General features: G+C 44.7%; 1 protein-coding gene across 1 annotated transcript in view; it reads right to left on the bottom strand.

The window, feature by feature from the left end:
- COL17A1 (collagen type XVII alpha 1 chain) overlaps positions 1-15,627 on the bottom strand; it is a 75,061-nt gene that overhangs the window by 42,895 nt on the left and 16,539 nt on the right. Inside the window, 12 exon segments of the mRNA XM_081191997.1 lie at positions 448-537; positions 1,242-1,406; positions 3,450-3,530; positions 6,479-6,547; positions 7,302-7,373; positions 8,183-8,338; positions 9,619-9,762; positions 10,397-10,444; positions 10,981-11,016; positions 11,718-11,765; positions 12,603-12,734; positions 15,107-15,205. Coding sequence (XP_081048123.1) covers positions 448-537; positions 1,242-1,406; positions 3,450-3,530; positions 6,479-6,547; positions 7,302-7,373; positions 8,183-8,338; positions 9,619-9,762; positions 10,397-10,444; positions 10,981-11,016; positions 11,718-11,765; positions 12,603-12,734; positions 15,107-15,205 — 1,140 coding nt within the window.

Below are 15,627 nucleotides of genomic sequence, written 5' to 3' on the forward strand. Positions count from 1 at the left end.
AACCTACATTGTAATTTTTTAAAAATGAAAAAGGATAAGAAACTCTAAAAATAATGGTGCAGAAGCATCTGCAAAAATAGAAAGCAACAGTTGCAAACACCCATGCACAACCACAAGAAAGATACCTTTAAAGAAAATGTTTCCCCACCCCCAAACCCGACTCACCCTAAAGTGCTTCTTTCACCTCCAGAATGACTATAGCAACACCTCAATTATTTCCTGCACATGGCACTTTCTAGCACATGTGTATAGAGGGGAAAACACTGTTTTATCATGTATAGGTGCTAGGAAGCCACAAATTACATCCAGTTCTCAACACGTGATTGTACCGTGGTACAATAGCCACCCACACAATTTTCATGTATGTATACAAGCGCACACATTTATTTCTATAGCTATGTTGGAAAAATATTATTCCCACTTCAAGGCAGAGAATCAGAGGTTTACCATTTGTTTCTGATTTCAGATAGGAATCTCCAGCATAAGAGGAAGAGAAAGCCTGCTTGTCTTTCTTTAGGGTGTCTTCTGAATAACAGCCTGTAAACAGCCCAAACAAAACACATTTAGAAGTATCCCAAAGTAGATATCACACCTGGTATGTCTGAACTGACCAAGTTCCAGTACCTTTGGAACAATCTTCTTCCTCATTCATGTTGACTTACTTATTATGGGGTGATTACATTGTCCACCAAAAATATGACTCCACTACTCCCAGGATAACCACATAGTCACTGATTGTGTGAATACACAGGGACTGGAAACACTTCAGATCAGGGGCTTTAGAAGCAAACCAGAAGTGACTGGGAGAACCTTTTGTCAGATGCAACTTGCACTGCTCCCACAGATGCTCTCAATGGCAGCACAGATGGCTGGGCTAAGAGCCACCACATGCTGGTCACTGGATACCTAATGAGATATAGCACAACCAACCCCTGAAAAATACCTTGCATACATGCATCGTAGGACCAGTTCATATGTTACCACAAGAGTTTTACATAAACTACTTATAGTTTTTGAATATTCAGTGGTATATGAATCTTGATAAACAAACAAACAGCATGGGAGCTGGGAGTCAGTTAACATTTGCATGGGAAGGAATTATACTGTCTCCCCAATTAGACCTTACTAGAGTGGTATAAAACTAGACCATAGGAAGGCAGCTTCTACCCCACCAAAGTAATGTCTGAGTTAAGTCCAGTCACCAATGGGTGTGAGACATGAGAACGAGGCAGGAAACAAACCTCCACTGAGCCCAGTGCCGGAAGCACTGAAAACTTTTCCACTGTCCTTGGTCATGATCAACAGCTCCACATCTTTCTTGGGAGCCACGTTCTCTTTCTCTAGGAGCAGGAACTTGCAGTCCTTGCGCAGGATGTCATCATTCTGAGAGCCTGTGGTAGTAGCAGCTGGATGGCATTGAAAAAGGTAAAAGTGATAAATGAAAGCATGCAACTATTGCACAATAGTCCTATGAATATCCAAGCTGCTGGCAGGAATCTGCCATTTCCCTGTTCCAGCCTCATCATATATTTTGGGGACCTGAACATTTGGATTTCCATATTTAGGGGCAATTTTTAAGAGAAGATCTGTCGGCTGCCAGAGTACAGAGTTTGGTGGCAGACCATGCTAAGCGGGTGGCATGCCAGATACACCACAAGCATGGCATAAATGCCAGGAGAAGGACTCAGACATGCTGGCGGAGTGGCTCCACAGGCAAAAGGTTGGTCTAGTGATTGCCAGGAGGACACTGATCAAGTTCTGAGGCTGTACATATGCATAGATCCCATCTTGCAGGGGAACCCAAGTTCTCTTGGGAGCAGTGTGCTGCTCCTTGTGCTGCTGAACTCATGTGCTGGAGGCACTGTGGCATCACTGCACTAGGGCCATGCGCTCAGATCAGCTGGCATGGAATGCCTCCCTCTGTTCTCTGGCTGGTGTGAGTGCATAACATCTGCCGTGCCCTGGGATAGGTGGGCAATGCTGGTGTTGCCAAGGATGCATTTCTGAGGCATTTACATTTTTTATTCCCAAATGCTTTTATTCCCAAATGCTGGACTGAGCATGTGTTGGATAGGGCAGTTGTTCTGCCGGTGTAGCGGCAGCTTATCCCTGGCCCCAGTGTAACTGCAGTAGAGGATTGCTTTGCCCATTTTCAGACAGTTATTTAAAACTCCACAAATGTTGGATTCAGACAAAATGCAAATTGGATTAAGAATTTATGCTGGGTAGAAAGACACTTTTGCTAACGCTTTCAGTACATATATAACAGGGGAAAGCTCCATCTATTGAATTCCTGCCATAGTTGTTAAAGGCACAGGAACATGCTAGAAAGAAAAAAAGGTAAACACCCTGTCCAAAAAGGATGTATCCAAAATATATTTCTGCTAGGGTCTTTTGGCCCTTTCTGCTGTAGGCTAAAATGTAAATTTAAATATTTGGACTATCAAAATATCATTTTCAGTATTTGGACTGTATAATGTCAATTTCAGTATCTAGACTTGTAAATGTCTTGTTGCATTCTGTGCTTTGACACCCTTGGCAATGCTAGCAAAGGCACCAAAAGCACCAACATCAGCAAAAGCACAGGGTGGAAAAAGTCTATATGGGTGAGAACAGGGAATAAATCCCATATGGGTGACAGCAGGGTTTGCTGCTGTCTTGATTAAAATATGTTCTTTTTTAGTGATAATGGGTTCATGGAATTGCCATGCAAGCAACTGCTGCCTTTGATTTATCCAACAAAACTATGAAGAAATGTTTCTGTGAAGACCGTCTGGCATAGTTTAAATTAAGGACAATGATATCAGTTTTGCAATTAGACTTCATGATGTAAATCCAAGTCAGCTCCGCTTTGAGAAAAATGGCTGCAAAACAGGCACTAGGGAGAAGATTAATCTGTTCTCCATGCGCTTTAGTGCACTAGGCCTTTATTCTTATTTTCAAAATGCAGCAGCTGCATCTAGTGGACAATCTGGATAACAACACACATTGGTAGGGGCTGATGGGAATTTCAATCCTGTGATATCTGGAGTTCAGTTTAGTTCCCAACATTTCTACATCAGTTTGTAATTCTTATTTTTTTTTAAAAAAAAAAATTGTCAGCATTTTAGTGCAAATTTATCCTAATAGGCTTTTTTTGGTATGAGATTTTTGCAAGGAATTTTCCCTAATATAATGTATTTTTATATTGTTGTGTGTTTGCGGGGGGTGGTCAGTCTGTATGAGGCCCGAGTCCCTTCTAAACCCCTGCATCCAGCAAACATTTCTATACATGAAAAAATTGCCACTAGCATGTTCTCAGTAGTGCCTATGACATCACTAGTGACACAACCCCACCTCCCCATTCCATGGCAGACATGTGTATACTATGGATTGCAGAAAAGGTACCATTCTATCTGTTATATAAAGACTGGTTTTCCATATAATGCAAAATGAAAACGAAGACTCACCAGTTGTAGATGAGGTGGACACACCAGTGCTAGTCACGCCATAGCTCTGGGTTGTATTCTTCTTTGCTCCATATGCTGTTGCTAATAAAGGAGAAGAAGAGAATACTTCAGTTCACAGTTTGTAGAAGCCAAAGAAAGAGATCTAGACATCTGCTTCCCCACCACCACCATTTATTTATTTTTTGAGTAAATAAGCAGAGGAAAAGGTATTTCTCTGCAGAGAGTTGCAAGTTACTAATAAATAATATTTCATTTTATTAAAGTTCAAAGCGTTTCAATGCAACTATCCAAACAACCCTTATAACAACCCTGTAAGGCAGGTGAGTATTATTGTGATAACTCGGCAGTACTTAGGTACAGTGTCTGCTGTCCCATCTCTACTAATCCTGTTTGGCTGTTCGGACTCATGGTACTCAGCATGGGTTTAGGCATGGTTCCCAAGTAACCTGCTTGGTCCCTGGCTTTAGCATGCCCTACTCTCACAAACCCCTAATGAAAAAATAGTGCTTGGCAGTGGAATCCTATACATATGTACTCTCAAGTATGTGTATATGTTGCACTGTGATTAGCTTATGGGTATAAGTCACGGGTGTCAAACACAAGGCCCGCGGGCCGAATCCGGCCCGCCAGACCTCGTCATGTGGCCCGTGGCATCAAGGGCGAGGAAGCCTTCCCTGCCTGCTTGCAGACAGGGCTCCAATCGACGCACCCCGTCGGCCCTGCCTACCGGCCGGTCCCTCAACTTTCGCCTGCCTCGCGGTCCGGGCAAAGAGGCTTTCTGCTCGCTCGGTCCAGTCCGGGGCTCGCTGCGGAGGAGGCGGTCCCGCGAAGCCGAGCTCGGAGCCGGCTGCCTCCGCCCCTCGGAGCCTCCCAGGCGCGGCTGCTCGAGGGGGCGGGTCGCGCGCGCGGCAACTTTTGGAGCCTGAGGGAGCTGCGGAGGCTGGCAGCGAGGGCAGGGAGCGAGAGCCACGCTTGGGACGCCGCTCGCTCGGGCCGCAAGAAGAGGCCACTGCGGCGCTGCAGCTGGTGAGGAGATGGCCGGGGGCGCGGGCGGCGGGGCTAGGGGCTGGCTGGGGTCGCCCTGGTGGGCGGGGCCGGCAGGCAGGGAAGGGAACGCGGAGGCAAGTGGAGAGTGGGGACCCGGCGCAGGTCTTGCCGCAGGCGGCGCGCCCTGGCTGGGCTGGGAGAGGCGAAGCTGCTGCCGGTTCAGCTGCGCAGAGTGGGGTGGAGGGAGCCGGGCGAGCGGGCGGTGTGCCACACCGCAAAGCAGGGGCGCCTCCCACCCCGAAGAGGACCGCGCCAGCATCTGGGCAGCTGGAGCAAAGTGCGAGCCTGCCAGCAACTTGGCTGCGGGAGCCTGGCTACGAAACACCGCCCCCCTCCCCACGCCAACACATCGGCTTTCTCCGGGCCGGAGGACTTGGCGGATAGCCCCCTCCCCAGGAGCAACTGCAGCAGCTCGGGGCCCCAGCAGGACATCCTGGCCACCCGCGCCCGCAGTGCCGCTGGGGCTCCCTTGCAAGGAAGAAACTGCTGCTGTCCAAACTGCAGCTCCGTATCCTCCGACTCCTGAGTGCGGCGGCAGGGCGGGGGGAGGCAAGATTTGCTTCTGCTCTGCTCTGTTGGGACAGGCTCCTGTCTCCTCCCCGTTGGAGCTCCAGTCTGCCTGGAAGCCCATCTCGTCATCTTTTTAAAAAATCATTATTATTTCTTCTTCTATTCTTATTTAAAATCGTACTGGAATAGGTATATTAAATAGTGTATAGGTTCAAGACAACACACACCAGTGCCTAAGGAAAAATAACTTTGATAAAGTCCTACAGATACAACCGGCCCTTTGAGGGTGACCAAACTGCTGATGTGGCCCCCCGATGAATTTGAGTTTGACACCCCTGGTATAAGTGATTGTTTCATCAATATCTGGAGCATTAAGGAGTTGCTTTGTACTCAGTCATACTCTTGGTCCCTCTAGTCTGGTATTGTCTTCTGCACAGACTAGTAGTTGCTCTCTGGGGCTTGGGACAGGAAAGTCCTACCTAGAAATGCTGTGGCCTTCTGTATCCACAGCATGTGTTCCATCACTGTCTATGGCCAGGACCAGCCTACAGCATTTTGCTGTGTGAGATGAAGGACCAGAAAGCACCCCTTCTCTACTCCATGTACAGAAGCCAGCCAGAGGGGCAGCTGAATCTTGCTTCAACAGTAAAAATGGGGCAACTTCTTTCACTGCATCTGAAGCATCAGCTTTGTGGCATACACAGCTCTGTCCTCCAACAAAGTGGAGTGTCATGAGACAAAGGTTCTTGAGAGCAAAAGCAGGCAAGGGCTAGGCACAGCCTACAAGGCCTGCACAATCATTTCAAGCCTGCTAACTGTAACTGTTAGCAGTAAACTGCCATGTCACTGTGACTCGTGACTCATCTTGGGTTCCCTAAAAATGTAACCAGCCATCTCTCTGGGCCTCAGTCTGTCTTCTGAGTCAGTCTCAGCTCAGTATGTGAGTGAGTTGTTGCAGACAGCGGCTCCAGGGCTCCAGTTAATCCATAACTAAGATCTGTGCCTCTCTGAAGACTAAGATAGCTGCTATGAGCACTCTGTGTATGCTCTTTAACTATGCTGTTTCTGAACAAGTTTATTTCCTTCAGTAAAGTTTTATTCTGTTTACGAAGAAGACTCTGCATTGATTAATTTACCATTGCTCCACAGAGTGGAGGCGGGTATTAGGAAGAACAATCAAGGGGCTGTCACTGCTGCCTATAGTAATCTACCGCCTGAGGTGTTTATTTCACGTTGCCAAATGCTGGGGCCAGGTTTACAGCCCAGGGCCCCACTCGGAGCATCCAGTCACAACTGAAGTTAGTGAATATGCACAACATCAAACTGTCTACAAAGGCCTGTCTGAGGCTAATCCATGGCCAGCATGTACAGAAATAAGGTTTTAAAAATATTCCATGAGGAGCTGGATTTCTGAAGTATGTCACCCAAATGGCTCATAAACTAGGTATTTTCATAATGTTCTGTTACCTTACCTGCGGTTGTGGTTGCAGTATTGGCAACACCAAGTGTGCTTGGAGCCAGGTTGTTCTGAACACCAAATACTGCAAATAAAAATATTCTGCGGTGAGGTGCAAGTTTGCTCTTTTTTTTTCTTTCTTTTTTTTTTTTTAGTAAACAGCCATAGTGACTCACCACAGGTAAGAATGGTCTGAAATTAACCATGCCCCAAAATTGAAGACTTCCCCTACACTGCATGTAATAAACTGAGCTAGTCTGTCATGTTTTATATTCATTTCTAATTGTCCTCTCAGAAGTGCACAAATCTCTGTAACTTATTATGCAGGAATAAACTTTTAACTTTGGGAAATAGCTTGAAAGTTCTCTTTACAATTCAATGTTTAGAGGAAGGGTGTGGAAATCTTCCTTGCCGATTCCTAGGTTCTGAGAGACTTGCAAAGCAAGGAATTGCTATGCAAGCCTGGGTGCCAGACCTGAGGGCTTTGCCCACTCACCTCCTGACTTGGGTTACAGGTAAGGACATCCCTCTGACTGGCACCCAGGCTCAGGGACACACTGCAACATTTGTGCTGCTCATTTCACTTGTATTTATTTTATGTATTTTTGATTATCTTCAATAAATACTTTTTTAAAATCCTCTGCTGCAGGAGTTCTAAGCCATCCCTCAAACAGGTGTTTCTGTTTACAGAGCAGGAGCTTTAAATGAATCCCACAGACTAGTCCAGGTGTGCTGGTGCCACTGGCATGAAGAACTGGAGACCAAACCCTTTGCATATCCCTCTCCTGATGGCCGCACATCTTGACAGGTGGGATCAAGGAGGGAGGGAGAAAACGCACCTGTGGAAGAACTGCTGAGACCAGCATGCAGAGCTGGGGAACTGGGAGCCAAGTTGTTTGGGACGCCAAACACTGTGGGGGAAGGTAGGAAAAAAAGGAAGAGACTGTTGACTATGTAGGTGAAGTCAGAAAGATTCCAACGCATCTGGGACGTGACACAAATCACTTGTCCTGTAGCAGAATGATCAGTAAACTTTAAACTTTTCAATTTGAATTCCACACACTGAAAGAAGTCTCTAAAACATGGCAGAGGGGTAAACTGTGACCCTCCAGATGTTGTATCTGGACAGCTCCTGCCATCAGTGACCATTGACCATATTGGCTGGGGCTTATGGGAGCTGGAGGGCCATAAGTTTCCCACCCCTAGCCTAAAACCACTGACACTTTTGCAGATGTCTACCCTAATCTTGCAAGCTGTTGTTTAGCTGGCTGCTTCACAACTCTTCTTTTACTGGCACTCGGTTGTACTTTAGAGCCATCTAAATTTGCTTTACTAAATTTAACATTCCACTGAATAATATATATGTCTGAAGTGAATGAGTTCATTAGAGGGCACACATCCCACCCTGATCCGATATATTGTCCTCAAATTCCAACAGTCACTCAGGCAATTTGGCCAGAAGGGGCAATTCCTTCCCAACTCCCAATATGGTTAACACTTATACCCGTGCGGTGAAGGCAAGTTCTGAAACCAACTGAGGAATGGCAATGAAAATGTAGGAAAGCAATGATGGTGCAGAATATCCACACTGCATGCTTCCTTCGTGGTCTTTAAGACTTCTGGTATTGAGTAACCACAACTGGCCACCTCATGATTTTCAGAAAAGGTTATCTCGGAGCTTGTCTGCAGAATTGCTATGGCCGATGCTGTGAACATGTACCTGATCCAGTAGAATGTGCTGCCGTGTTCATCAAAGAGGAGCTTTGAGTCATGTTGTTGTGGTAGCCACCGAGAGACGACCCTGCAGGCAGGGTGGAGGACCACATGTATGGTGGGAGTGCCGCATTCAAGATGGTCGTGTCGTATGTCCCTGACACTGGAAGAAAAATCAACAAGCAACATTAAAAACCATATATCTTTATATACAATGTATGATCCTTAGGCAATGTGATTTCTTTTTCTGTTCCTCTCACCTAAACAGCACCATAAAATATGAAACTTGGTCTAATCTGTTTTTGGTGTTTCCTTTTTTAAAAAAACAAGTTTATATAGTCTTCAGAGTTATAGAGAAAAGCATGAATATGTCCTTCAAATTGGTTTTAAAGCAGGCATGGCTAACCTGTGGCTATCCAGAAGGATAATGGAAGCTGTAGTCCAGCAACATCTGGAGGAATACAGGTTTCTCATCCCTGTTCTAAAACATCATAAACCGATGGTGATCCCTAGCACAGTTTTCAGTGGCCATGGAATTGGACATCAGCAGAGATCCCTTATTTGATTCAAATTCTTTCCTTGCCCTCCTCACATTGAGCATATTTGCTTCCTCCAGTTGCTTCCTATTTGTCAGGAGTCACTCCTGAGTCCTGACCTTCTAGCTTTTAACTAACACCTCTGCCCTGGTCTTTAGTCTAGAACAGGGGTAGGAAACCTATGAACTACAGCTCCTATCACCTGTGATCATTGGCCATGGTAGTTGGGGCTGATGGGAACTGGAGTCCAGCAACACCTAGAGGGCCATAGGTTCCCCATACCTAGTGTGAAACTACTTTTGATGAAACTAAAAAAAGAGTCTTGCAATGGTGCCACTCAATCACTGCCAAGAGAGACTGAAGCAGTTATACTTCACTCTACTTTTTGGATACTAGGAAAAAGCATGCACCTTTGAACAATAATGTGATCCTTGCACTGTTGGCCTGTAAAGAAGACAACCATTTGCAGCCTCTGCCACCCTCTCCACCTTATTCTGTGATTTGATAGATTAGAAATATAGTGGTGCCCCGGAAGACGAATGCCTCGCAAGACGAAAAACTCGCTAGACGAAAGGGTTTTGCGGTTTTTGAGCTGCTTCGCAAGACGAATTTCCCTATGGGCTTGCTTCGCAAGAAGAAAACGTCTTGCGTTTTTTGCAAGTTTGTTTACTTTTTCTTAACACCGTTAATACAGTTGCGACTTGACTTCGAGGAGCAACTCATAGAATGCGGTGTGGTAGCCTTTTTTGAGGTTTTTGGTGATTTTTGAAGCTTCTCCAAAACTTTTCCAACACCGTGCTTCGCAAGACGAAAAATTCGCTAGGCGAAAAAACTCGCGGAATGAATTGATTTCGTCTTGCAAGGCACCACTGTATGCTGGAATTCCTGGGGTCCAGCAATGAGATACCTGATTGGCTGCTCTCTGTCACCATTTTGGTTTCCACAACAGCTTTTTTAGGTATCGGGAGTGTGCTTGATGGGGACCGAGTTGGGCTAGCACTAGCTGACCGACTTCCCCGAAGTAGTCGTTTGACATCGTCCAATTCTGTCCCTAAAAGAGAAGAGAGATATTGGAGACTTAAGCTCAAAACTTGACAATGTAGGTAGAAAATTAAAAGCATGATGATGGTAGAAAATTGTATGCTTTATATGTTTGGGTCTCAAAAATGACAGATGCATCTGAAGATGGATAGAGCTGAATGGTGCAGGCCAAAGCTACACACACACACCATACCTTTGAAGCATATTCTTTTCCTCAAAGACTTCTGGACACTGTTGTTTACCCCTCATAGAGCTACAATTCCCAGCAACCCTTAACAAACCACAGTGTCTAGAATTCAGGGCAGGTGGGGAGAATTTGTTACAAACAAGCTTCAAAGATATAGTGTGTATGCAACCCTTGTCTCTGTTCTGGCTGCTCCACCTCAACATCAAGGACTCCTCTTCCCTTGTGGCCACAAGTAATTTCTTCATTGGATTATAGTAATCCTTGCTCCTCGTGTATTTTTGTCATCCCCTATACTGTTTCTGGCTAATAGATATTAGGAAAATATCAGATGGCATCATGGAAAAAAGGGCTACCAAATGGTCAAAGGAAGAGTTCATCACTACAACTACTGGATTATTAATCAAGGAGATTCAGCTACCCTTTGTTCAAGTCCACAAAAAATAGCTCAAGCACTTACACCTGGTTGATGGAGAAGCACTCTGCAGCCTCACTCGAATTTCACTCTCTGTACAAGACAAAATGAAAGAAGAGGCTTATTGTGAAGGGAGAGGTAATGGTAACTGGATACCCTGTACACACCTTTGGCATGAAGAAAGTTCATTGCTGCTGGTTGTTAGCTTGGCGTGTGGTATGTTCTGTCAGTATTTAGACCACATGCAGCAAAGTTTGACAGGAATAAAATACTAATTTCTCCTACACTATGGCTTGTCTAATCATTTTTTATGAGTTTATTATTATAATGCAATGGTGACAGCAACTTTTATAAAACTGCACTCTGCTTTCATTCCTAGACCTCCCACCAGTCCAATTTTCCTTTTACATAGTATGTGCTGACATTTCAAAGTGTTGCTTTCCTCAGTAGCAACCTGCCATGCCTCATCATAGCAAACCACTTTTTTAAAAACTTGTGTGACTTGGCCTTAAAGAAAAAAGCTTTCAAAATAAACAAACAAAAAACCACTTAGCATGCCCACACACTCTTGCGCATGCCCAAATTAACTCTTTGGATCTCTGCAAAGTGTACAGTATATTATATCTTACCACGAGTTTGGCTTCGCCCCCTGGTAGCAGAGGAACCTGTGAAAATCAAGGAAAATGCAATTGTTTGAATTTTATTTTGAAAAACTGTGATGAAGATAAGAAGGTTGATGAAAATCCAGAATTCTTTGGGGGAAAGAAGGTTCTTTGAATAACCTGCTTTAAAGGTATAGCATGTGTACTATACATCCTTAGAAAACATTGGAAGAATAATTTGTGCTTCCAGTGACAGGGGAATGAGAACCTATAGCACTCTTTATCCCCTCCGATGCCACCCAGCTTCCTAGGGCCTGATATGATCTGAATCTGTATTGCAGCAGTTCAGCCAGGAATGGGAAGCACTGGCAGTACAGTGGTAACTGGCTCTTGGGCTTCCTTTCAGCTTCCTGGGACTCTGGCACAACAGAGATGGAGTGGGAAAGGGGTATGCTTGTGCTGCCCGTTACTTTTGTAGATCAGGCACTTGCATATTATCCCCAAATATTAGACACATGCATTTCAGCTTCTTATCTACTAAAGCCAGAACCATTAGAACGATTCCATTTCTTTCTAAATGCAAAGCTCTGCACCAGATGGAAACATGACAGCTAAGAAATATACTCAAATCTGAGTCATTTCCATAATTCATTCTAGTGCAAGAGTATAGGGATTTTTCAACATTTTGAACTCCCTGACCATAAGGCATTTAATATGCACCTGCCCTCAAGTTGGCCTTCATAGTATTAATAACAGAAATGTACCAAAATCTTTTCTTGGAAACTCTGGAGAGGAATTTGCACTGGAGCTCCCTGCAGGGAAAAAACAAGAAGATTTCATATTAAAATTTAACTGCATGTGTTATATGGAAAGGGGGATTTCAATAGTATAACATATCAGCATCATGGTATATAGAGTATCCTGTAGTTTTCTCTGGAATTAAAAGGTGTCCCGAGGACATATGTGGAAGAGCTATTGATTAGTCTGCATGAGAAGTCAGGAAATGATCTTGGCAAAGTGCAGAGAGAGGATTATCACTGCTGACGAAAGTGTTATGTTAGACAATGGATTACAGTGCTATACTCCAAAAAGGCTTAATGGATCATGAATTGATATGACAATGGGGTGTGACTCATTTGAATAACAAAAGGGTCAAAAGTAGCAGAAGTACTGTAAAGGGCAAGTATTCACATGTCACAGTAAGCCAAACCATGGTGTCCCGAGACCACATAATTGTGTTGGATCCCAGAGAGGAGCTTACACCCACTTTGCTTCTCTCTGGTCCTTTAAGCACAGCACTGCAGCTAAACCGAAAGTTTGGCTTAGCGTGTAATTTGAATCTGGGATTGTAGTTAAGGTCTCTCCTCCTCAAACACCATCTGTAGCCAAGGCTTGTAATATGGTTACAGACAGTGGTTAAGCAAAAAATCAAAATTTGTGTCAGCCACCAAAAAAATTAAAAAAAAAAATTTGGGGGTCAGCTAGGACCAGGAAAGATCAGAGTGGGTACGAGCTTCTCTGAAGGAATGAGCACATTTGTGAGGTCCCTGTAAGCCAGAGTTTGTGCAAATGAAACAGGCTTCTAGGATAGTTGAATGATTAGCCAACATAATCTGTGCAACCCCTTAGTTTCCTTGAGACTATGGTACCTTCATATGCTGCATGGCGAGTGGAATAGGTTTTTCGTTCAAAGGTTGAGCCTGGTGATTTGGTAAGAGTAGAAGAAGGAGTGATGGCTTGCTTGTAGGAGGAAGAGGAGGTATTCGTTCTAGCATTTCCACCTACAGATGAAACAAGACCTCCTAAAATGTATGTACAATCGACCAGACTGTGATGGAAATGACAGTCCGGTCTTTAATTTAATATTTATTACTTAGAAAAGGAAGCTTTTTCAGCTTGAGGGTCACATTTGCTATTGGGCAACTTTTGGGAAGGAGGGAAACAATGCCAAGGTGAGCTGAGCCAGAGACAAAAGTGGACCCAGCAAACGTTTAACCTTTGTATAGCAGGCTGGTTTGTACACATGGTCGTAAACCCCTCTCCATCTTCCATTCAGCCAGCAACAGGCTTTCATCCAATATAGCGTTAAGTAACAATCCCGTCAGTTCAAGGCTTTACACTTGCACAACAGGCCTGTACCCTGCTCCTCCTCCCACAGACACATGAATCTTTTCTGGGGGGTTCCCTTAACCCTCCAGAGCAGATTTGTGTGTGTGTGTGCGCGCGCGCACACGTGTGGAGTGTGTGAGGAGAGAGAGGGGGAATCCCATGGCACAAGAATAAATCCTTCTGCTGGAATGGTTACTTAGAGTTACGCTGAATACAAGCCATAGCCTTTAGAAGTCAATGACATTAATCAATTTCACAAAAAGTTTGTGTGGTTTGCTACACATTGCAAAGTTTGTTGAAGTGTGGATTTTGAAGGGTGAGTGTGTCTTGGTTTGCATATTGTTTCAAGAACTGTGAGTTAGGTAGGTTTGCCTTTAAATGCAAACTAAATCAAACCCCACCCAAATCCTACTTGGAATAGTGTGGTTAAAATGTAGTTTGTCCTGGTCACTGCATAAATTTCTGCCCTTGGATTTTCATAAGGTCTCCAAAAGCAGAAGGATAGCTGTGATCTAACATGATGCAGTCATGTGAATACTGGGTGAATGCCATGCTCCAAATTATGAAGAGAGAATGTTCCCTTTGTAATCCCAGGAAGAGGGCTGTTCTCATACATTTGCTTGTACTTCTGAATCTGGTGTCATTCAGTGGCTTCCCCATTAAACTGTTTGAAGAACAATGAACTTTTGTGAGGAAGCCTTTGCTTCCCTCCTCTGCCCTGCTCTCCAATTTTACGCTGACTTGGAACACAGACTTAAGACATAGAAACATCAAGAGTTTATTAACTCAAACTGCTCTGGCTCTTTTAATGTGGCTGTGAGCATCATACTTTCAATATGGATTCCTAAAGTATCTAGGGAAATTCCAAAAAGCCATTTCAATCAGGACCGTTACAAGAAAACACGCTAATGTGTTCCATGTTAATTAACTAGGGGCGTTACTTCTCCTTCTAGGAGGTGTGTGTGGCCTATGGAGAGCTTTACACCTGGAAGGTTTTATAAAGTTTCATGAAGTTGTGTGAAGTCTGTCCTGTCTAGGCTACCTTCCAGTGGTTCTGTTGGGGCTGGACTTTGGGGCTCCAAGGCCCTACAATCCAGGGGTCTTCAAATGACTGCCAGCAATGATGGCAGAGGGTGCCCTCTGCAGTGAAGAGCTTGCTGAGGCTCCAGCAACAGCCACCACCTTCATTTCCCCAGAGTGTCTGCAGGAAAAAGAGGAACTCATGGGAAATGGAGATGGTGGCTATTGCTGGAGCCTCTTTAGTAAGGAAAATGGGGTTTCTTCCTGCTGGAAAGGGGAAGGAGAGCAGTGACCAGGAGGTGGGTGAGAAGGTGGCAAAGCAACAAGATTGGAAGAGCACTGGGGGAGAAGGCAGGACAAGCAGCCCAGGTGGCATGTTGGGAGAGAAGGGCATAGCCAGGGTGAGGGTCCCTGGAGGTCTGGAGGTCTCTTTGCCCATGCCCCCTCAAACATGGCAGTGCTGTCGGCCTCATCAGAAGAAAATATCAAGGCACACCCGCACAGCCTGTTTGGAGTTCTCCAGTGAGCAGCGGGGTGGATAGTTCCTTGGTTGTCTAAATGGATGCCTTCCATGTTCTCTGCAGAAAGGCTATTCTAAGGCAAACCAAATAAGTTTATACAATAAACTAATGTTTATTTGCAGCTGTTTTTATTTGATTCCTCTGTACCCCCATGTGCTGAGCCCAAGAAGAAGCGCCAAGAAAAGACAGAGAACCACAGGAGATTGCAAGGAAATATAATTGTGTGGTGATATTTCCTGGAAGAAGAAAAACTACCAGTTGTATAAATTGCCACCATTTACCACAAAAAGGATCCTGCTTCCAGATTTTAAAGGGCATCTCTGGGCAAGGACTCTTTCCCTTCTCTTGTAGTTCCACAAAAGCTGAGAGGAGGAATGCTTCTCCCACACATACACACAGCACTTGTCGCTTTTGAATTGTAAGCTTCTGCCCTTTCTCCCCACACCTTTTTACGTTCCTCGTTTATGTTGTTCCCCTTTCCCTTCAGTCTGAGAACCACTTACTGGCTGTCACATAACTGCTGCCGTGGGTGTATGTCCTTTTCTCCACTCCACCTCCTCCACTATAAGCCGTTGATTTGAGGCTGCTGGTACTGCCTCCTTCTGTCAAAGTAAACACAACATGAGATTCTGTGGGTGGGAAAAGGCAGGAAAAGAGGACTGCGGAATAATATAGGGGCCTTTCGGTGGGGCCATATACAACATGAGCACGCCTCACATATATGGTGTCAAACAACCATATGATTTTTAGAAGACATCTGAAGGCAGCCCTGTACAGGGAAGTTTTTCATGTTTGATGCTTTCTTGAGTTTTAATATTTTGCTGGAAGCTGCCCAGAGTGTCTGGAGCAACAGAGTCAGATGGGCAGCATTTAATAATAGAATGATGATGATCAATTTCACAGAAATAATGTAAGACTAGAGTAGCCTTCCCCAAACATGCTGGGGCTGATGGGAACTATAGTTCAAAATGGTGCTTTTTTGTAAAAAAAAAAATGTTTAGGGGGTACTCTCATTTTGACTCAA

This window comes from Podarcis bocagei (genome assembly GCF_964188305.1).
Source record: "Podarcis bocagei genome assembly, chromosome: 4".
NCBI lineage: Eukaryota > Metazoa > Chordata > Lepidosauria > Squamata > Lacertidae > Podarcis > Podarcis bocagei.